This window comes from Haliotis rubra, unplaced genomic scaffold, assembly GCF_003918875.1.
Source record: "Haliotis rubra isolate DU_JTF1 unplaced genomic scaffold, ASM391887v1 Scf159, whole genome shotgun sequence".
Lineage (NCBI taxonomy): Eukaryota > Metazoa > Mollusca > Gastropoda > Lepetellida > Haliotidae > Haliotis > Haliotis rubra.
In genome coordinates, this window is record NW_025765547.1 from 689,511 (window position 1) to 712,493 (window position 22,983).

The 22,983-nt window shown below is 42.6% G+C and overlaps 2 protein-coding genes across 2 annotated transcripts; one reads left to right on the plus strand and one right to left on the minus strand.

The window, feature by feature from the left end:
* The first annotated feature begins 158 nt into the window (after window positions 1-158).
* On the plus strand, window positions 159-10,565 carry LOC124271223 (mucin-5AC-like). Its single transcript, XM_046706300.1, has 6 exons — window positions 159-304; window positions 5,173-5,310; window positions 5,926-6,174; window positions 7,335-7,398; window positions 7,950-8,778; window positions 10,247-10,565. The coding sequence occupies exons 3-6, from the start codon at window positions 6,019-6,021 to the stop codon at window positions 10,563-10,565; spliced, it is 1,368 nt and encodes a 455-aa protein (XP_046562256.1). The 5' UTR covers window positions 159-304; window positions 5,173-5,310; window positions 5,926-6,018.
* A 1,723-nt stretch (window positions 10,566-12,288) lies between these two features.
* Window positions 12,289-16,725, minus strand: LOC124271210 (proline-rich transmembrane protein 1-like). The gene is made up of 4 exons (XM_046706292.1): window positions 16,622-16,725; window positions 15,645-15,787; window positions 12,993-13,118; window positions 12,289-12,558 (listed from the first exon to the last, which is right to left on the minus strand). The coding sequence occupies exons 1-4, from the start codon at window positions 16,635-16,637 to the stop codon at window positions 12,397-12,399; spliced, it is 447 nt and encodes a 148-aa protein (XP_046562248.1). The 5' UTR covers window positions 16,638-16,725; the 3' UTR covers window positions 12,289-12,396.
* Window positions 16,726-22,983: the final 6,258 nt, after the last annotated feature.

Here is a 22,983-nt window from a genome sequence, read left to right on the forward strand (position 1 = left end):
AGGTTCACCTTTACCCGGAAAAAACTATAATTCATCTGGTATGGGAGCAGTATCACAATACGCCTGGTGACTAGTCTGGCTTCATGCAAACGGTAATATTGAGATACACTGGTATGACGTAAGGTTTGGTCGGTCATATATCACATGATAGCGTCCAAGATAAAGAAGCTGTAACACAGCTGATACAACCATTTCGACGCCCACTGTCACAGCAGCTACAACCACGCCATTATGAAACTACGCGTCTCTTTCTGTACCCTGTTTGGAATCTATTTGTCCACGGTCTGTTTGAAAACAGCCACAGGTGGGTAGTAGTGTTCGTCAATAACTATACTGATTATAACGCCATCATGCTTCGTTATGATACTTTTGTTTTGAGTCCAATTGCAGGACTTTATACTTGTTTGTCCAATCAAATTGATCTCATGACCGGGAAGTATTGTTAGAGATGGTAAATATATAGATGGTGACGCCACTTCTGGAACGAAGCTATCGTTGGTATTTAGCTTTTGAATAAAGTGCGTTGTCAAGAAGAAGAAGCCAATTTAATAAATCAAACAAGCAGATCATCTTAACTTAACTTTTCTAATCATAAAATGTAATCATAAAAGTCGCCCTGCCTCATGGAGCTGATCCCATCACATAAGTCATGTGTCCGATAGCAGTCTCCCTGGTTCTCTGTATTACGTCGCGTCTCTTTTGGGCGTCTTCTAATATGTCGATCAAAGGGTACAGTATGGGACATGTATCAGTTATCTGCATCTCTGGACAGCAAATTGCCCGGGGTAACGTGTTGACATTTAGGATCTTTTTCTGGACTTTGTTTTTACATGACACAGGATGTCCACGTCCCGAGAATACCCCAGTGGGTGGGTGATGTATGTGCGCTCTTGAGGTTTTGACACAAAATCTGCAGTAAGGGGCACACGATGAACCGTAATACCAACTCGGTGACGTTTATCTGTGAGATCAGCGTTTGGTCTTTTATCACCACAATTCCAGGCCCGAACCATTATCCTGCCACCCCCAGTACAGTGTCCAGGTACACGGTCCAAAAAGTGATCGCAGGGATACGACGATCTAACTCACTTCCTAGTAGACTTACGACAGCCGTTGCGCTACGATCGCTTTGTGGCACATAGTCGAGTGCCCCGGCCCACAAAACGATGCAGAGTCATCGTAAGCTTACGTTAAAGTGCGTGAGTTACGATTGTGCGTGAGTTACGATTGTGCTTGAGTTACGATTGTGCGTGAGTTACGATTAGCACTCAAGGCTGCTTTGCGGAACATATCAAGGATACGGTAAGTGTGTGATTGGCATTCTAGGAGTGGTGAGTAAATGAGAAAACGTACACCTTTTGGAGATTTGTTTAACAGCTTGCACCGTTTCGATGTAAGTTCGTACAACGTTATCAAGCTGCAGTGATTTCCACTAAGATATGAAAGGTTTCATTTGTTATCCGCATCAAACAGCTTATGACATTAACAGTCTAACCAGACAACAATTCAGCAATCACAGATCACCAGAAAACGTTCCCTAACGTGAAAATTCAGTTTGACAGTCTATATCGTAACTTGAGGCAAACATCAGGACTTCACTAAAAGAAAGCTCTGAGAAGCTATAGGGCCCGTAAGAAGGTCACGGTATTTCGCGAGACCTCACGTTGATTAGTGAACATTTCATACCTTTGCGAATGGTCTCATGGCTGTCAGCTGACAGAAAGGAACCGATAATCCTTGCAGAAACAACAAAATTCCGATCTAACAATCCAATTATTACGACTGTCAACAGCTGTGACAGTCAAGTATGGTTGTACACATTTGTTCCGGTCCAGTAAAGTCATATTGGCGGTTGCGCAATTTGGAACCAGAACTGGTTCTTTAATATACCCTTGTCACCGGAAATCTGGTACCGGAAGTAAAGCTGGGCCCCATATCGTATATCGCAAAAGGAGCCGGGAACCAGCTTAGTACCGGAAGTAGCGCCTCGCGAGACTTGCATGTGCAGGCCTTATAGAAATCCCCTGTCACAAACCTTTGATCAGTACAGAGTTTAAGAGAATTACTTCTCGTCTGCCTATGAATATCTAATCAAGTAATAGGCTGTTTCAATAAGCATCCATCTAGCCCGTCACACGCTTTTCATCCTTGCAGTCCCGATCTTTACTTCATCCATCCATCCGTATGTTTTGTCGATATGGTGCTTTTTTATTCACATATCAGGCTCGTCTCTTGATTGTAGACACTCCAGCTTGGTAACTGTGTAGGAAGTTAGACCGAAACGTCGCTATATGCAACGAACCAGAAGTTTATAACTATGAAGTTGGACGTTATCTTGTGTATGCACCTACCCTTACCCAGATCCATTCTGCCTGCATCCGCCCACGAGAGAGCCTTGGACTTGCCAACATGATGCCCTTTAGAAATATTGTGGTCCGATTCGCCAGGTTGTCTGGATACAATGAAACGGCGCATAACCTGTGCCGGGGAAGTAGGTAACTTAACAGTCGACATGGTGATCATAACACCCATACTTTAACACAGGCTTACGATCGTCGTAGCGCCAAGATTGCTGTCAGATTGCCTTGAACCACCGCTCCCCACACCACAACGATTCCTCCACCAAATCTGTCCACTTGTCTAACGCAGTTGTCTGCCACCCTCTCCATGGTGACAAGTGCAACGAATGTGGTGAGCGACGCTTTCATGTCTGCATCTTGCAGCAGCACACCAACGACCTCATCTCTCAGTCGATAAACGTGGCACGTTACTCTGGATCTCAGGATTCATTACGCACTGACGTTATTGTGAGCTGTGGGTATGCCCGAATGCATCTTGTGTTCCTTCAGCACGTGTAGTTCGCCAGCCTAGCGAATAATGCCCATATTGCACCGAATTCAGGAAACTAAATCCATATTCTCATTTTCTTCATTGCGGATTGTTGCATTTCAGTTATTCCTCTTACATGAATTTGGAATCTTCTAATATATTTGGGGCAATGGGGTAGCCTAGTGGTTAAAGCGTTCGTTCATCGCGCAGAAGACCCGGGTTCGATTCCCTACATGAGTACAATGTGTAAAGCCCATTTCTGAGGTCTCCCGCCGTGATATTGCTGGAATAATGCTAAAAGCAGTGTAAAACTCACTCACTCACTCATTCTAATATATTTGATTTTGGAATTATATCTGTTAGGACTCAGTATTGCTGTATACTGTGGTGACGTATATTGTGAGTAAGAAACTATGATGTTTGTCAACAATTGTCCTGCCTTTGCATGGGTTTGTGACGGTGCCACTGCTGCTCACTGTTTCGCGACCATTTGGTTTCATCACTGTTCATATACTATTCACACTTTGCTAAGGATCAAATGATGGATTCAACAGAAAACTATTATGTGGGGTCAAAGCTGGTTTAAATACCTAAGTTTATTGAAAGCATGGAACCTAGGTTTCAGTAAGTCATTGCATCCTGTGGATCTAATACCTGCTATGACATGTGCTCTTTATTTGTCAATGACTCGTTCCATGATTTGCAAAATGGTTGAATGGTGCCATGAAATCCATTTATATGGTTACTAGTGTATCAAGTGCATAAGGTTAGCTTAAAGTGACTATTTGAGTAATGAGGGATTACCATATTATTATTTATCCAGTTTTAAATGGACACAATTTCAAGTTATAAATCTACGTTTAAGTAAAGTTGTGAATTTTTGTGGTCCTTAGCAAAGTGTGAGTAGTATACATAGAAGACTGACACAGTCGGAGTGGTATCATGAAGTCGGGTTTTTCCATTATGGAAATGGAGTTGTCGCTTATGTTTACTTGTTAACAACGGTGTATCTTGCTTGGTTAGCCTCGTTTTAAAACTCATTTCCTAATCTGTAGCCCGGAAATTGACCGGGTTATTGGTAAAATGAGCCATAGTATTCACCATTAATAGAATGGACATATAATATCCTGCATTACCGAAGATGCTATAAATAAAGAGGGTGTTAAGTGTTTCCGGGCCTATTGTGTGTCGTCGCATATTGTGATGGCGCATAGGATGTCGGTCTCTCAGCATGACAGAGCTCAGAGGAGAAGTGATCGCAGTCGGGTTGTACTTGAATACTAACAGCCATGGTCCCGCTCCATAAAAAGAACTTTGCCCTACGATTGTCGTTAGCTTATGATAAAGTATGGGAGTTATCCTAGTGGTACGAACACAGTGTGGTACAGGAAACAAATCTACACGTGTGTGTGTGTGTGTGTGTTTGCGTGTGTAAATTGTAAACATCGCGTCTTTTAGAGAACTCCAGTAATCGATATTATGATCAGCAATCCACGCGTGTTAGTTCGATGACAAGCCATCAACCAAGTCCCCGAGTCTGTCTACCAGATCTATTATGTCACCTGCACAGGTTCTGATACGGTCATGTTATGACTCGAAACATAACCAGGGCCACAGCTGGGAGTCATAGTTGATATAATTATAATCAGTTGAGTTGTTCAACAAAGGCGTCTTTCATGCCTATTCACACATAGTCTGTTACCTATTCACACAGTCTGTTACCTATTCACACCTAGTCTGTTACCTATTCACACAAAGTCTGTTACCTACTCACACATAGCCTGTTACCTATTCACACACACTGTTACGTATTCATACATAGTCTGTTACCTATTCATTCGTACCTATTCACACTAGTTGCCTACTCACAAGAAGTTAGTCTGTTACCTACTCACACACACTGTTACCTATTCACACCTAGTCTGTTACCTATTCACACATAGTCTGTTACCTATTCACACATAGCCTGTTACCTATTCACACACACTGTAACGTATTCATACATAGTCTGTTACCTATTCACACATAGTCTGTTACCTATTCACACATAGTCTGTTACCTATTCACACACTGTTACCTATTCACACACACTGTTACGTATTCACACATAGTCTGTTACCTATTCACACATAGTCTGTTACCTACTCACACATAGTCTGTTACCTATTCACACATAGTCTGTTACCTACTCACACATAGTCTGTTACCTACACATAGTCTGTTACCTACTCACACATAGTCTGTTACCTACTCACACATAGTCTGTTACCTATTCACACATAGTCTGTTACCTATTCACACATAGTCTGTTACCTATTCACACATAGTCTGTTACCTATTCAGGACAGCTACCTTGTGCCACATCTCTGTCATGCAACTTTGACGACGACATGTGCGGCTTTACCTCCAAAAATGTGACGGGATCGGGGTTTCTGACGTGGAGAAACGATCTACAGTTTGGTGGAATCAATGGATCTTCAGGTCAGTGGAAACGATATAGTGTGACGTCTTATTTTGCTACAATTTATCATAAAATAAGATCAAGCAAAAATGATGCCTTTAAACTTATCTGGAATATGCCCATATACTGTCCAAGAAAACACACCACCAACCAACCATATCTTGTCCGTTTTGATAAAGCCAATGAAACGATTTGTGTTATTTAATTTTATGTCCCTTTGAACAGTAATGTGATTGATAAGATGCAGGAAAAACATGGCAAGTTATGGTATCTCGTTTACTAAATATCACACTTGTATTCCAAGTACCAAATTGTCCGACTGCCCATTGTTCTTGGCACTTCCTAATCTCTTGGATAACATTAGGAGAGTACCCGTGGTTTACTGCCAGGACAAGTGAGCTGAATATGAGCCTAACATGAATGACTGTGCCAAGATCACCCAAATCTTCTTTGTTGTATTTATATATTGTAACATGTAAATATCCCGTATCCTATTCATGCATTTTGGAATTGTCGTCATTCCCATTATTTCTGAAAATATTCATTTGACTTTGACATTGTCATGAGTGTATGAGAATAATAGCAAATATGAATTCAAAACCAACATGAAAGAAGTATTTTGCGTGTGTTGACAGGGAGTTTCGTTCACCTGACAACTACCAGTATGCTGACAAAGGACGGCGAAACGACAGACTTGGTCAGCCCCCCTACTCTGCAACGGGACTGTAATGCTGTATTTTGAATACGTGCTGCGGGCACCAACTTCAGACACTCTGGACATCTTAGTTGCGACGTTGGAAGGGACATCTAAAGTCATCTCCTTGCCTTCGACACGAGGTTGGACAGCCACAAACGTAACCCTGCAAGCAGCAGGTGATTATCAGGTATGCAATCGTGGAAAGGGTATTTTCATAGTTAATCCGTCTTAATGAAGCAACAATGCTGTGGTGTCTTGGCGTCATGCTTTACCAAGCATTGCCACAATTCTAGACAATAAATATGTCAGTTCTAAACAACAATATTAAACAGTTTGCTTTCTGGGTTTGCCGACTGTTATGACTTCATATGACGTCCTAAACACGTCAGATCAGTCTCAACACTAAAGAACACTTACTGTAGTCCGTATCGCACACTGACGACCAACCGCCGACCCACACCTGTTACTTAATCCACTGTCAACCAACCGCTGGTACACTGTCATCCCACACTGTATACTTGTTAATCCAATGTCGACCAACCACTGGTACACCGTCAACCCACACCCTATACTTGTTAATCCACTGTCAAATGCCGATGCTTGTTAATCCACTGTTGACCAACTGCCGATGCTCTGTTGATCTACTGTCAAATGTCCATGCTCTGTCGATCCACTGTCGACCAACTGCCGATGCTCTGTTGATCCACTGTCAAATGTCCATGTTTTGCCGATCCACTGTCGACCAACTGCCTGTGCTCTGTTGATCCACTGTCGACCAACTGCCTATGCTCTGTTGATCCACTGTCGACCAACTGCCGATGCTCCGTAGATCCAATGTCGACCAACTGCCTATGCTCTGTTGATCCACTGTCGACCAACTGCCGATGCTCCGTAGATCCACTGTCGACCAACTGCCTATTTCCTTTGATCCACTGTCGACCAACTGCCGATGCTCTGTAGATCCACTGTCGACCAACTGCCTATTTCCTTTGATCCACTGTCGACCAACTGCCGATGCTCTGTAGATCCACTGTCGACCAACTGCCGATGCTCTATTGATCCACTGTCGGCCAACTGCCGATGCTCTGTAGATCCACTTTCGACCAACTGCCTATGCTCTGTTGATCCACTGTCGATCAACTGCCGATGCTCTGTAAATTCACTGTCAATCCATTGCCGATTAGTAATGAGCCGCGGTCCATAAGCTAGAATGACAACGTGAGCCCTCCTAGAAATAATCTTCTCAGTTAAGCTAACTGAAACGAATATATCTTTGCGGAATGCTTACAAAATATTTGTATCTGTAATAATTCCTTTCACAACGGAAGTGTGTTTATGTATTTGCAGATAATCTTTAGGGGCACACGTGACCACTATGGATCAATTGCTGCTGTAGACAACGTGCGTGGATGTGAGTATATCCAGGATTCCCTCCTCAAATCTGCTCCTCATTGACTCAGGTAATGGGGTTTCCACTGTAATGTTGACTGCTCACAGGGTATTGGTGTTTCGCCTGTTTCATATTTAGATGTACACAAAAAGATTCTGAGAGACAACAACAAATTCCACAAGACTGTGTAACTAAAGGGATAACATCTATGTTCCAACTTTAGCTTGGGTCAAACAAAATCCCAGCATTTAAACCCCTTCAGTGACTACATTTCACGAACTTTTGGGATGCAGATTATTGTTAGAAAGAGCATCTTATGACTCTTGTTCTGAGGCTGTTTTCTCAAGGTGACAACATTCAAGGCTTCAATCAATCAAACTTTCAAAACGTAGCCTAATACGGTAGATATAATGAGGACGTTTCCAAAGTTTTCAGAATTATTGTACACAAATGTCCTTTGTCTGGACAGGACAATATGGAACTCTTCTATACACACACCATAAGTGTTTCAAAACAATGTTTGTTACCACCAAAATACCCAAAACCAAAAGCTTTGATTGTTTTCTTTACAGATTCGGTTAAACCAACAGCATCAAAACTAGCTATGTACAAATCAGCTACACACAAATCAACTTCACCTAAACCAACTACAGACACGACAACTACACCCAAACCAACTACAGACACGACAACTACACCTAACCCAACTACAGACACGACAACTACACCTAACCCAACTACAGACACGACAACTACACCTAACCCAACTACAGACACGGCAACTACACCTAACCCAACTACAGACACGGCAACTACACCTGACCCAACTACAGACACGGCAACTATACCCAAACCAACTATAGACACGACAACTATACCCAAACCAACTACAGACACGGCAACTATACCCAAACCAACTACAGACACGGCAACTATACCCAAACCAACTACAGACACGGCAACTATACCCAAACCAACTACAGACACGGCAACTATACCCAAACCAACTACAGACACGGCAACTATACCCAAACCAACTACAGACACGACAACTACACCTAACCCAACTACAGACACGGCAACTACACCTAACCCAACTACAGACACGACAACTTCACCTAACCCAACTACAGACACGACAACTACACCTAACCCAACTACAGACACGACAACTACACCTAACCCAACTACAGACACGACAACTACACCTAACTACAGACGACAACTACACCTAACCCAACTACAGACACGACAACTACACCTAACCCAACTACAGACACGACAACTACACCTAACCCAACTACAGACACGACAACTACACCTAACCCAACTACAGACACGACAACTACACCTAACCCAACTACAGACACGACAACTACACCTAACCCAACTACAGACACGGCAACTATACCTAACCCAACTACAGACACGGCAGCTATACCTACCCAACCAACTACAGACACGACAACTATACCCAACTACAGACACGGCAACTATACCTAACCCAACTACAGACACGACAACTACACCTAACCCAACTACAGACACGGCAACTACACCTAACCCAACTACAGACACGGCAACTATACCCAACCCAACTACAGACACGGCAACTACACCTAACCCAACTACAGACACGGCAACTATACCCAAACCAACTACAGACACGGCAACTATACCTAACCCAACTACAGACACGACAACTACACCTAACCCAACTACAGACACGGCAACTATACCTACAGACACCAACTACAGACACGGCAACTACACCTAACCCAACTACAGACACGGCAACTATACCTAACCCAACTACAGACACGACAACTACACTAAGCAACTACAGACACGCAACTACTACCCTAACCCAACTACAGACACGGCAACTATACCTAACCCAACTACAGACACGGCAACTATACCAAACCAACAACAGACAGACACGGCAACTATACCCAACCCAACTACAGACACGGCAACTATACCCAAACCAACTACAGACACGGCAACTATACCCAAACCAACTACAGACACGGCAACTATACCTAAACCAACTACAGACACGGCAACTATACCCCCAACCCAACTACAGACACGGCAACTATACCGAACCCAACTACAGACACGGCAACTATACCTAACCCAACTACAGACACGACAACTACACCTAACCCAACTACAGACACGGCAACTATACCTAACCCAACTACAGACACGGCAACTATACCTAACCCAACTACAGACACGACAACTACACCTAACAACTACAGACGACAGCTACACCAACTACTACAGACACGGCAACTATACCTAACCCAACTACAGACACGACAACTACACCTAACCCAACTACAGACACGGCAACTATACCCAAACCAACTACAGACACGGCAACTATACCCAAACCAACTACAGACACGGCAACTATACCCAAACCAACTACAGACACGGCAACTATACCCAAACCAACTACAGACACGGCAACTATACCCAAACCAACTACAGACACGGCAACTATACCCAAACCAACTACAGACACGGCAGCTATGCCCAAACCAACCAACTACAGACACGGCAACTATACCCAAACCAACTACAGACACGGCAACTATACCCAAACCAACTACAGACACGACAACTACACCTAACCCAACTACAGACACGGCAACTACACCTAACCCAACTACAGACACGACAACTATACCTAACCCAACTACAGACACGGCAACTATACCTAACCCAACTACAGACACGGCAACTATACCTAACCCAACTACAGACACGACAACTACACCTAACCCAACTACAGACACGGCAACTATACCTCACCCAACTACAGACACGACAACTACACCTGACCCAACTACAGACACGGCAACTATACCCAAAGCAACTACAGACACGGCAACTATACCCAAAGCAACTACAGACACGGCAACGTCACCCAAACCAACTACAGACACGGCAACGTCACCCAAACCAACTACAGACACGGCAACGTCACCCAAACCAACTACAGACACGGCAACGTCACCCAAACCAACTACAGACACGGCAACGTCACCCAAACCAACTACAGACACGGCAACGTCACCCAAACCAACTACAGACACGGCAACGTCACCCAAACCAACCACACCTACACCAACTACACACGAATCAACACCCACGCAGGCACCAACTCCTGACATCAAATCACCAGCCAACACAACTGAAACCGTATTAGTACAACAAACATTACACACTATTCTAACTTTCAAAAATCGAAGCGAAGAATGCACGAAGTTGAACAAACAGGGCAGTCATTCCCTTCAGTCAGAAACCGACATATTTCTAAACATCAAGCAAAAGGTTCAGACATACCCTTCAGATCTACAAACAAAACAGACAAACCTCCACACAACACAGACTCTCATGAACAAAGACCAGGCCTCGCTGCTAAAACAACAAATCCTGATGTTAGCCACGTCCCAGCGACTCGTCGTAGACATCGGCGACCCCAGAATCCACCCATCGCCATCTGCCCTTCTACGTCAACTGGACTTTATCGAAGGCCAGATTAGTCTCCTACAGAAACTGCAGGACACGCTGATCAAGAACAACGAGGAGATTGTCCTCTTGCAACAACAGAAGGTCCTCCTCCACAGAGAACAGGGTCTGTTCCAGCTGGACACGTCGTCCTTGACCCCCGAGGAGCAGCTTCTTCATCAGGCCACACTGCTGAAGCTTCAGGCCTCGTTGCTTCACAAAGACGGTATCCTCACTCACATTGACGACAACATGACGTCATGTCTTAACCAAGAGATGATAATTATTTTATCGCTTAGGGAGCATTTGTTGCAATACAGGACTACTTTAGGACTACAAGTTTAACGTTTTAATGGCACAACTATGTTGTGCAATTGTTGTCGTGTGAGGTCGAAGGCCTAGGTTCGATTCCCTGCATTGTGTGTATCTTGATTATTTTAAACAGTTCAAAACCATCCTGGATTGAAGTCCGATTACATTGTCTGTTTTATGATCGTCATGATTATGTTTCCCTTTAACAAAACATTCACTCACATTACGTATTACTGTCAATGAGAGATTGCAAGTGGACATATTTTGATAAAGTTGAAAATATTTAATCTTCTACATTTCTAAGGCGACTGCCATGGAAAGCTCATTCGCAATTAAAATGCATCTGCTTGCACATGCCTCTGTGTCTTGTCTTCAATGAATGTTGTACTCAAATAAACAATACTGTTAATGCAATATCTTGTCATTATTTCTTAAACAATTTCAATGTTGTAAACAAGTAAGCCATACAACCTTGTTTTACTACTACTACTGCTGCGACTGCCGCTACAACTACCCGTGTACAACTACGACGTCCCGTGAAGTTTTTATATATTCAGCAATCCTTGATAATCGTAAAAAACCGGATTGGTTTGACAGGCTTGCTGCCTTGGTTGACGCATGCCATGGTATCCCACCTGTGTGATCATGATGTCAATCACTAGATCGCCTGGCCCAAATTGATGATCTACAGACCGCCATACCACAAAGTAAGGATAGTGTTGACTGCAACGAGAAACAACAAACACGCAAAACTACTACTACTGCTGCTACTACTACAAACACGCACAACTACTACTACTACTACTACTACTACTACTACTACTACTACTACTACTACTACTACTATATCGCCATCTTATAAGAGCAAGAGTGTGTAGTAGTTGTAAGAGGCCACATATTTAAATCGGGGGGTCAACCTCTGTGATGTGCTGCTCATCGTCGTGCACCGATGTCCTGTTTCCATGTTCGGTCACTGGTGAGTTTCAGACAGGCGTTGCCGAAGTGGAATACTTATGATTTATTATACTTATGCACCTTTAAATCAATATCGGATGAAAATGAACACCTCTATTCGCCAAGGGAGTCTTTATTGCACAAGGTTTTACAGTCAATGCAGTTATGTACAAGCATGTTTGTGGTCCAAACCCCACCCTAACCCCACCCCTGTGAGTATCTGGCTCAACCATAATAGGAGTTTGACGTCACAACGACGACCACGATGACGATGACGACGACCACAAGGACACAGCCACAGGCCACGGCCCACAGAGAGTAGCGCTTTGCCTGCGCGGACAGCATGAGAGCTGAAGGAACGTCTCCTCGGTCTAATGCTCGTCGAGCCTTCAAGGAAAGGACAAGAAGATTAGTCGGGTGTTACGATCTAGATTTGATCGGATAATTAATTAAATGCATTATACATATAAACTATGAAACATTTCTAATTATCCAATCTTCTTGTTCTCGAGACAAGTACACATATCTATTTTCTGTATGTCGAAAAATGTGAACAAGAATGGTGTCTTGTTAAAGACATTATATTCGCCTATCCGCATCCGAAGTCTGTGGCCATTATCCCGAAATAATCATGTTTGTTTATAGTGTAAGGTATGTATTTTGGATTACGCTTTCTAAGTAAAGAGGAAGTTCTAGAACCTTTCGGGGGGAGTTAAGTCCCAACCATCGAGCATGCAAATTCAGCCATTTTTTGTACCAGAATTTTCACTAAGATAGCGTAATCCATTATACAACCTATGTTATGATTGTGTCACACTCACCTCTTGAGCTCTGAAGATTGCCACAATGCCTAACGGCCAGCAGCACAATACTGTAGCGAGGATGGCCAGGCCCATGTTGTCAGGTACCTCGGTCACGTGTCCTCGATAGACCCCTGGTTGGTGTACCTACAGAAACAGCAGAAAACTCAACATCACGCAAAGACATCTCATTAACTTGGATACCTTGATACACGAACATTCATCGAGTTGTCCGTAGTTCGAGACAAGCGGACTCCAATATCAAACACCAGCGCTGAAGATCATAACGTCAGAATCATGGACTTACATTGTCGTTAGCCATGCATCGAGATAAACAACCGGTTAAGGTCGCGTATCAAGATTTGCTTTGGGCTTGCCTTAAACGTAAATTATCCGTATGGGGTTTGTCCTGAGCAAAGAAGGGGCGATGGGGTAGCCTAGTGGATAAGGCGTTCGCTCGTCACGCTGAAGACCCGGGTTGAGTCCCCACATGGGTACAATGCGTGAAGCCCATTTGTGGTGTCCCCCGCCGTAATAATGCTGGAATATTGTTAAAAGTGGCGTAAAACGAAAATGCCCAAAAGTGATCAACACGTACCGCTTGTGCAGCCGAAACTACACATGCAAACAGGGTATCTAAATGATAGGATTGGTTGGATGGTTTGTTGTTTAACGTTGCACTCAGCAATACTCGAGCTATATGGCGGCGGTCTGTAAATAATCAAGTATGGACTAGTCAATCCAGTGATCAACAGCATGAGCATCGATCTGCGCATTTGGGATACGATGACATGTCAGCGAGCCTGACCACCCGATCCCGTTAGTCGCCTCTTACGACAATCAGTTGTTACTGAAGATCAATTCTAACCCGGATCTTCCCGGGATAATGAAGATCTTAGAGACCTCACAGAGGACAGTTACTGACAGAGTCGCCAGAGATTGAGATGAGCTAAGACTTTACGTCGTTGGCAGCGACGTGACTGGCAGAGAGACGCCTTAATTGATTAAAGCTAGTTTTTTTCTGGTCACAGTTTAACGCCGAAAGGGAGGACGAACGGGGACATCTTGCATTCTAGAGGTCGTGCCGTATGGTGCACGGTGGCGTTATGGTGTTGGGAGGAACTTGACATCAGGAGAGAGCGAAAGGTCATCATCAACAGAAATTTGACAGCTGAGAGTTACATGGATGTCATTCTTGGTCCTCCCATTTCTACAAGAGCTACCTCTTGATGTCCTTTCTCAGCACTACACCGCCAGACCCCATACAGCAGGAATTGCACAGAATGCTCTGTCTACACGCTCCCCAGACACAGCGTTCGAAATAATTGCAGGCCCGGAGGCCCAGCGCCGGTTGTATCAGACTGGCAGTTTCAAATATATGCAGGCTCTTGTGGCCTTCAGGAAATTATCTCTGCTTTTTTAAAACTTTAATCTTTCCCATAATTGCTTTGCTTTTTAACGGTCGGGAATCACCCACTACTCATAATGTTATGATAACTTACAGTTTCACTTCCTGGTAGTTCAGCGCTTTGCGCATAGGTATGTCAACACCAGTCTTCAACAAATAAAAACTTCTCTCTGCGCCATAGGCTTCGCTAATTGATTTTGTAGAAACAGTGTGAAACTGTGTACAGTGTAGTCTATTTTGGTTTGTTTAAAAAATTGGGCCTGTAGATTTCATTCGGGTCTGTAGGCACAGCAGGCACTGATGGCCAACCGGGAAATGTCCACCATAGAAAACCTCTGGGTGTCAAAGATGGTCGTGTTAGCCAGCAACTACACCATCCAGCCAAACCACAAAAACAGATCCAGACCCTCCAACAAGAATGGCGTCATATCCCACGTGACGACTGCCATTTTGTCCGGAGAGTTCTTGTAACAGCAGGCGATGACCATACACGCTGTGACATATCACGTGACTTAAGCGATTTTAGATGTGTGCGCCCATTGTCCATGACGATGAAAGCTTGTTTTTCACTATTACACCTGTTCCCGCAATTGACATGTCGATATCAATTGCTGTATGGCTATCATATTGAATGCTGTTTTCGTTGAAATTTTGATCTTTCTAATATATTTTACTTCATGCACCTATATTTTGTGATTTTTATACAAGATTGTTTTAAATCTATGGTAAAGTTTCATGCTATGTTAAATGGAGGCGGCGTTTAAGTAATCGCGTCTGATTGTTTGATCGGCATTCCAGAAGCTACTTCGTCAATAATGAAGCATAAAAATTTATGATTTGTAGTAAACTTGTATGCTTCAATATTAATCGCATCTGGACATGACAATAATACGAATAGCGCAGGTCCACGTCGTCGGAATGGTCATACCATCAACCACCAAGCCTGACCAGCTGTTCCCCTAGGTCGACGTTCGTAACCGTCGTGGGAAATGTCCAAATGGTGTCGTTCCCATTGTCCGTGCGCCGAGATCGCCGTGTGGTACGAGCTCATTGTAGTCAAGATTCAAGTGCAAGCGTTACGATCTTCTTTGCGTTAAGATCACAACGTGGAACGGAGCTCAGGACAGTTTGGTGGACATTTCGAACCCGGAACCCCATCAGTGTCTGTTTTAACCATAAGCCACATGTCCATGGAGCCCATCGTGGTATACGATAACTTAATTATGTAAAGCAAAAATTACAGTCTTTGAAAATAAAAAACCTACTATAACTTGCTGTTGTCCATAAGGAGTACTATAGCCTTGCTGGCCCACAGCTGCATAGCTCGGTACCCCGGGGGTGCCTCCTGGGGTGGGGCCGTAACCCTGGCTTTGCTGGTAACTGGGTGGGGCCCCTTGGGGTAAAAGTCCTGCGTGAAAAAATCACAGACTTTTTATCATCATCGTCAATGGCCTTCAAGGGCTAGTATAAGTGTTTGGAGCTTGAAGTGTTTACATGCATAAAGTATTGGAAAGCATATTTTACGAAGAAAACATTGGCATTTTTCCCTTCAGCATGAAGGAACTCAGACACTCATTCTTTAAGCAGTGGCGAGAACAGACATTGCTCAATGACGTGTTATATTCTCAATGTAAACCCACTCACTCACTCTGTGAAGTTTGCGTAGATCGATATTCATGATGTTGGTCCCTGGATTGTACGGTTCAGAGTCGATTATGTACAGACCACACACACACACACACATATATATATATGGCATATTGCTGAGTGCGGCGTAAAACTAAATTCACACACTGAAGTAATGTCTAAAATATCCTGTCTGTAACAAAACCTGCTCAGTGAGGTGTTAAACTCACTCACTTACTCACTCACTCTGGAAGCTGGGCAGAAAAACCCTGTTCCAGCAAATAACCCCTACTCAAAATACTACTCAATGCGATGTTCTCCCTCACACACCGTCTTGTAAATAGTTTTTAAGGTTATATATTTTGTAATGTTCCCAATCGCTAATACAATTTAGAGAGCACATACTTAATGAAGGCTTGTCCCGTTCTACACAGATAATATTTCACATGTCGACCAGACACACCAAGCTATCAATTGTCTACCGACATTGAGGTATGAATTTACTGCTTCTGTCCGCGCTATTAATTTCACTTGTACTCTACAAAATACATCATTCATATACAGTACAGAAAATTTAAATCACAATTAAAATGTGTAAGAGTTCTAGATCGCCTACCTTCCTTTTCCGACATGTTTGTGTTGATATGACCTCAGAGCACAATGGGATATTGATGACCCTCGCCCAGTTATCAGCGAGTCGTATCAGTAATCATCACGTGACTGAAGCGTGACCCTGTACGTGACGTCATATATCACACCCACACGAGGTAATGATTCTGGTCAGTGTGTGTGGAAGGTGATGCATTTCGCAATGAGCAAGTGAATATGCGTTGTTGATATGTTGATCGACATGCGAGCTTGGGGTATCGAGGTAATTATAGTATCGTGATATATCGATATTCATTGCACCGCGAGGATGGCGAATCGTAACTCTAGTATCGGGATATGTCTAGTACCAAAACATCAAGTATCGCGCCGTATGGTCTTGAAAGCTTACAGGAGCTCTAGTATCGGAATATGTATCGTATCGTGAATATAGTCTCGCGGTATCTATCGTGTTGTTAGTTAGGCATATCGCAACAATCGTTATCATATGGTGAAGAAGGCGTATCGATCATGACTATATAGGGAAGCCGAAACAGGCAGTGAGTGAGTGAGTTTTACGTCGCACTCAGCAATATTCCAACTATATGGCGGAGGTCTGTAAATAATCGAGCCTGGACCAGACAATCCAGTGATCAACAGCAATGAGCATCGATCTACGCAATTAGGATACGATGACATGTGCCAACCAGGTCAGCGAGCCTAACCACCCGATCCCGTCGCTTCTTACGACAAGCATGGGTTACTGAAGATCATATCTAACCCGAATTTTACGGGTTGTCGCCGAAACAAAGAAATGTTATTGTCCAAAACACACGAGCGATACCTGTATGAAATATATCCACATCGATTAACCCTTTCTTGGTTGTTCTATTTCACCACTCACTGGGTATATCTGCCATGTGCACTTTCTAGCCCGCTAGTGTATTTAGAGTACTTCGACACAAGGCCACTGTACAGGTTTACAGAACTAACATTTTACTAACCACCTGTTAGGGAGACGTTCAACTGTTCAATTCCTATATTTAGACACTGGTGGGATTAACAGACCAGGAAATTTACTCCTGTCAGAAAATTACTTTTCAAATCAATAAACGTAATATATTTTCCCTGAAAATGAACCTGTCTTAGCGATTAGGTGATCGTAACTCTCATACTTTAACTTAGGCGTACGACTGCCGTAGCGATGAGGTGATCGTACCTCCCATACTTTAACACAGACTTACGATTGTCGTAGCGACAAGGTTATTGTAACTTCCATACTTTAACGTAGACTTAGAACTGTCTTACATCCCATACTTTAACATAAACTTACGACTGTCGTAGCGATAAGGTGATCTTACATCCCATACTGTAACATAAACTTACGACTGTCGTAGCGATAAGGTGATCTTACCTCCCATACTTTAACATAAACTTACGACTGTCGTAGCGATAAGGTGATCTTACCTCCCATACTTTAGCATAAACTTACGACTGTCGTAGCGATAAGGTGATCTTACCTCCCATACTTTAACATAAACTTACGACTGTCGTAGCGATAAGGTGATCTTACATCCCATACTTTAACATAAACGTACGACTGTCGTAGCGATAAGGTGATCTTACCTCCCATACTTTAACATAAACTTACGACTGTCGTAGCGATACGGTGATCTTACATCCCATACTTTAACATAAACTTACGACTGTCGTAGCGATAAGGTGATCTTACCTCCCATACTTTAACATAAACGTACGACTGTCGTAGCGATAAGGTGATCTTACCTCCCATACTTTAACATAAACTTACGACTGTCGTAGCGATAAGGTGATCTTACCTCCCATACTTTAACATAAACGTACGACTGTCGTAGCGATAAGGTGATCTTACCTCCCATACTTTAACATAAACGTACGACTGTCGTAGCGATAAGGTGATCTTAACTCCCATACTTTAACATAAACTTACGACTGTCGTAGCGATACGGTGATCTTACCTCCCATACTTTAACATAAACGTACGACTGTCGTAGCGATAAGGTGATCTTAACTCCCATACTTTAACATAAACTTACGACTGTCGTAGCGATACGGTGATCTTACATCCCATACTTTAACATAAACTTACGACTGTCGTAGCGATAAGGTGATCTTACCTCCCATACTTTAACATAAACGTACGACTGTCGTAGCGATAAGGTGATCTTACCTCCCATACTTTAACATAAACTTACGACTGTCGTAGCGATAAGGTGATCTTACCTCCCATACTTTAACATAAACGTACGACTGTCGTAGCGATAAGGTGATCTTACCTCCCATACTTTAACCGATAAGGTGATCTTAACTCCCATGCTTTAACATAAACGTACGACTGTCGTAGCGATAAGGTGATCTTACCTCCATACTTTAACATAAACGTACGACTGTCGTAGCGATAAGGTGATCTTAACTCCCATACTTTAACATAAACTTACGACTGTCGTAGCGATACGGTGATCTTACCTCCCATACTTTAACATAAACTTACGACTGTCGTAGCGATAAGGTGATCTTAACTCCAATACTTTAACATAAACTTACGACTGTCGTAGCGATACGGTGATCTTACCTCCCATACTTTAACATAAACGTACGACTGTCGTAGCGATAAGGTGATCTTACCTCCCATACTTTAACATAAACGTACGACTGTCGTAGCGATAAGGTGATCTTAACTCCAATACTTTAACATAAACTTACGACTGTCGTAGCGATAAGGTGATCTTACCTCCCATACTTTAACATAAACGTACGACTGTCGTAGCGATAAGGTGATCTTACCTCCCATACTTTAACATAAACGTACGACTGTCGTAGCGATAAGGTGATCTTACCTCCCATACTTTAACATAAACTTACGACTGTCGTAGCGATACGGTGATCTTACCTCCCATACTTTAACATAAACTTACGACTGTCGTAGCGATAAGGTGATCTTAACTCCAATACTTTAACATAAACTTACGACTGTCGTAGCGATACGGTGATCTTACCTCCCATACTTTAACATAAACGTACGACTGTCGTAGCGATAAGGTGATCTTACCTCCCATACTTTAACATAAACGTACGACTGTCGTAGCGATAAGGTGATCTTACCTCCCATACTTTAACATAAACGTACGACTGTCGTAGCGATACGGTGATCTTACCTCCCATACTTTAACATAAACTTACGACTGTCGTAGCGATACGGTGATCTTACATCCCATACTTTAACATAAACTTACGACTGTCGTAGCGATACGGTGATCTTACCTCCCATACTTTAACATAAACTTACGACTGTCGTAGCGATACGGTGATCTTACCTCCCATACTTTAACATAAACTTACGACTGTCGTAGCGATACGGTGATCTTACCTCCCATACTTTAACATAAACTTACGACTGTCGTAGCGTGCCATTGTGGAACGGGGTCCTGATAAGACGACCTCCATACAGGATCAGGATCTAAAACACTGGCCTTGATTGTAAGACGCTTCCTTACACTGTTTGAATGGACTAAGTGGCGTACCACATGCTGGCGACGTGCCAACTTGGTGTAAGCGTGTTCCCGCCATTTATTGGCATATAATATCTTTAATCTTTAAAATGTGTCAATAAACCGACACAGAAGACATGTGTCTATTTATGACTGTAAACATCTTAAATGAAAAGAACCGTGTTGAACAAAACAGCACAGATCTAAACAAACAAACATCTGTCCTTGGAAAGAAAACCCTAAAACAAGCCAGACAGCCAGTCAACCAGCCGACAAACCAGCCAGTCAACTAGTCAACCTGTTAGCCAGTCAACCAGGCCCATCTGTAACCTTCATAGGTCTACACAGGACACTATGACTGTCATTTCTCAAACTGTCATTTGAGAATTCCGACAGTTGTTTTCATGGAATCGCCTGAACTAAGGCAATACATTCCTGTTATTGTAAAGTGGACTCTCCTGTGCCATGGTTGTCAGAACACATGACAAAACACCTACCTATTTAGGTAATAACCGTTCTGTTTGGCTACTTTGTAAATCTAATATTTACAATATCTATATAGCCATATAGTTTTTTGTGTCTTGCACAATTAGGTTAAGAAGCAAAGTTCAATACAACCAATTTATGACCCATACACGGCACTAAACATTTAATCATGAATACCACTGATCCTGCATGTTCGTATGGGGGCTCAGACAAATGTAGAAGGAAACTCGGAGCAAACCCACGACAAAAGGTTTCTGGCAACTCTGCACAACTGATGGCCTCGTTTTGTACACTGATCCACCCACACGAGTCAACACAAGGGTTGTCTGTGAAAGTGGATGTACCATTAAGCTACACCATATGTTCGATTCCTCTGCACGAAAGATTCACGACATCGGTTGATTTTGATCTGTTTCTAACAGCTGTCAAAGCCACTCTAATCTCATTTACACCACTAAGTTCATGGTTGTATATATGGCCATGCATGACATGTTCGTGAACAGCATATATACTCAGTACTGTACACGCGAATTGGCGCATTCATGCATCATATGGCGATAACACAAATTTGAGATGCATGCTGTGTAGGGCTGCAACGATCCTTAGTTTCGATTTTCGATAACCATTATCCCTATTTCGATTCGAGATTTGAATATCTATTTAAAATATTTCCACGCATTTGACTTTTGAACTTCTTACTATATTTATTTACTTTTATGATCTGCACTGACTACCACTGAGAGTCAAAGTAAAGTCAAAGATATTTATTCCACTTTAGGCCTCCGGCCCATATACACGTAATGCAAGCATATACAAGTATACTGCACATGATACAGACATTTACAGTTCAGATAGGAGTTTGCTTCTGCAGATAACAGCATGTTTTATATAAAGCGCTAGATTACGTATTACATTTTCATTTTTTGGAGGATAGAAAGGAAACAAAGGCAGTTGAAGGATATTCTGACAGATACTTATTTGGGACATATTATTTTCTTAAATCAGCATATTGTGGGCATACAAAGGTGAAGTGAATTTCATCCTCTACTGCCGAGTTACATAATAGACATATCCTTAAATTTCTCTCTATTGAAAATCGTCTGCCATTTTTCACTGATAAATCTAACAAGCCCTATCGAAAATTGACAAATGTGCGTCCAATATTTCTAGATGTCAATACAGACAGATATAGTTCTGGTTGAATTAAGCTCTTATGTGATCTATACAACTGATATCTTGAACTATTGTCTAGACAGGAATGCCAGTTTTGATAATACATGCTAACAGATTGTTCTCAAATTGCTTAAGTCCTACTTTAATATTACCAACTGTTTGATGTAGCCACACAAATCCAAAGCCATGAGAAAATAAAATATGTCTAATATGAGATGCCCATGTTGTCTTACCCCTACCATGTAAATGAACAAGCATGTTATAAGCTAGTTTGGGGATTCTTTGTTCGTGCATTCCCATCAGTCTGAGAGTCCTCAGTATGAGTTTGACTTTTGAAAGTTTGACTTTAGTAACGTTTGTGGTCCTTTACAGAGGTCAAGAAAGTGAAAAGTGCTGTTCTGAGTTTAAACATGATCATATTTTATATGTTTGAAAGAGGTTACGTCATTTACATTCCTGATTTCCTAGTCAAATCTTGGAAAAAGTTTTCAGTGTGATATGTTTTGTTTAGTAAACTGAGAGTTAAATGAAATCTGATGTTTTTACTTAAATCAACGATCGAATCGAAAATGACCGAATCGAGGGTCCAATATTGAACATGGAATCGAATCGAGGTGTGGGTGAATCATTGCAGCTCTAATCCTTTGTGTCCATAACTGGTGTTCTCGGGACGTTTAATGTTACTCTTTTTTCTAAAAAGCCATCGAAACACCAGCTGATGCCCCAAATAGTCCAGCCCGCACGCCATGTTACTACACAATAAGGATGTACTGTTACTAAATGAGTAGAAAGAGTTACCTGTCCAGATAGGTTTTGAAAAACATTAAAACCACGTGATCGTCTGGGTGTGCTGCGAGACGGCCTGTTCCATGTAGATCTAGATCTGGATCTAGCACCATGTGAAAATCCCAAGAAGTGTCCGAATGGGTTCCTTGTGAAACTCGTTGACCTCCTTGAGAATGCATGGGGGCGATGGTGCATCCCACCAGATCTTTGTCCGGTACGCCGCGACGTTAAACGACTACCATGCCTTCCCATCCCTTATGCAATCATTGTTTACTCTTCGACCTTGACCTACGAACCGTAACTCACTTCCTCAGACGTTAGCGACCCACGCAATCAAGAAAGTTTGACGACTAGGGCATCAATGACACAAATGTATTTGTTTCCGGAGATATTCTTGCGCATTTTTTAGAAAAAGAACATT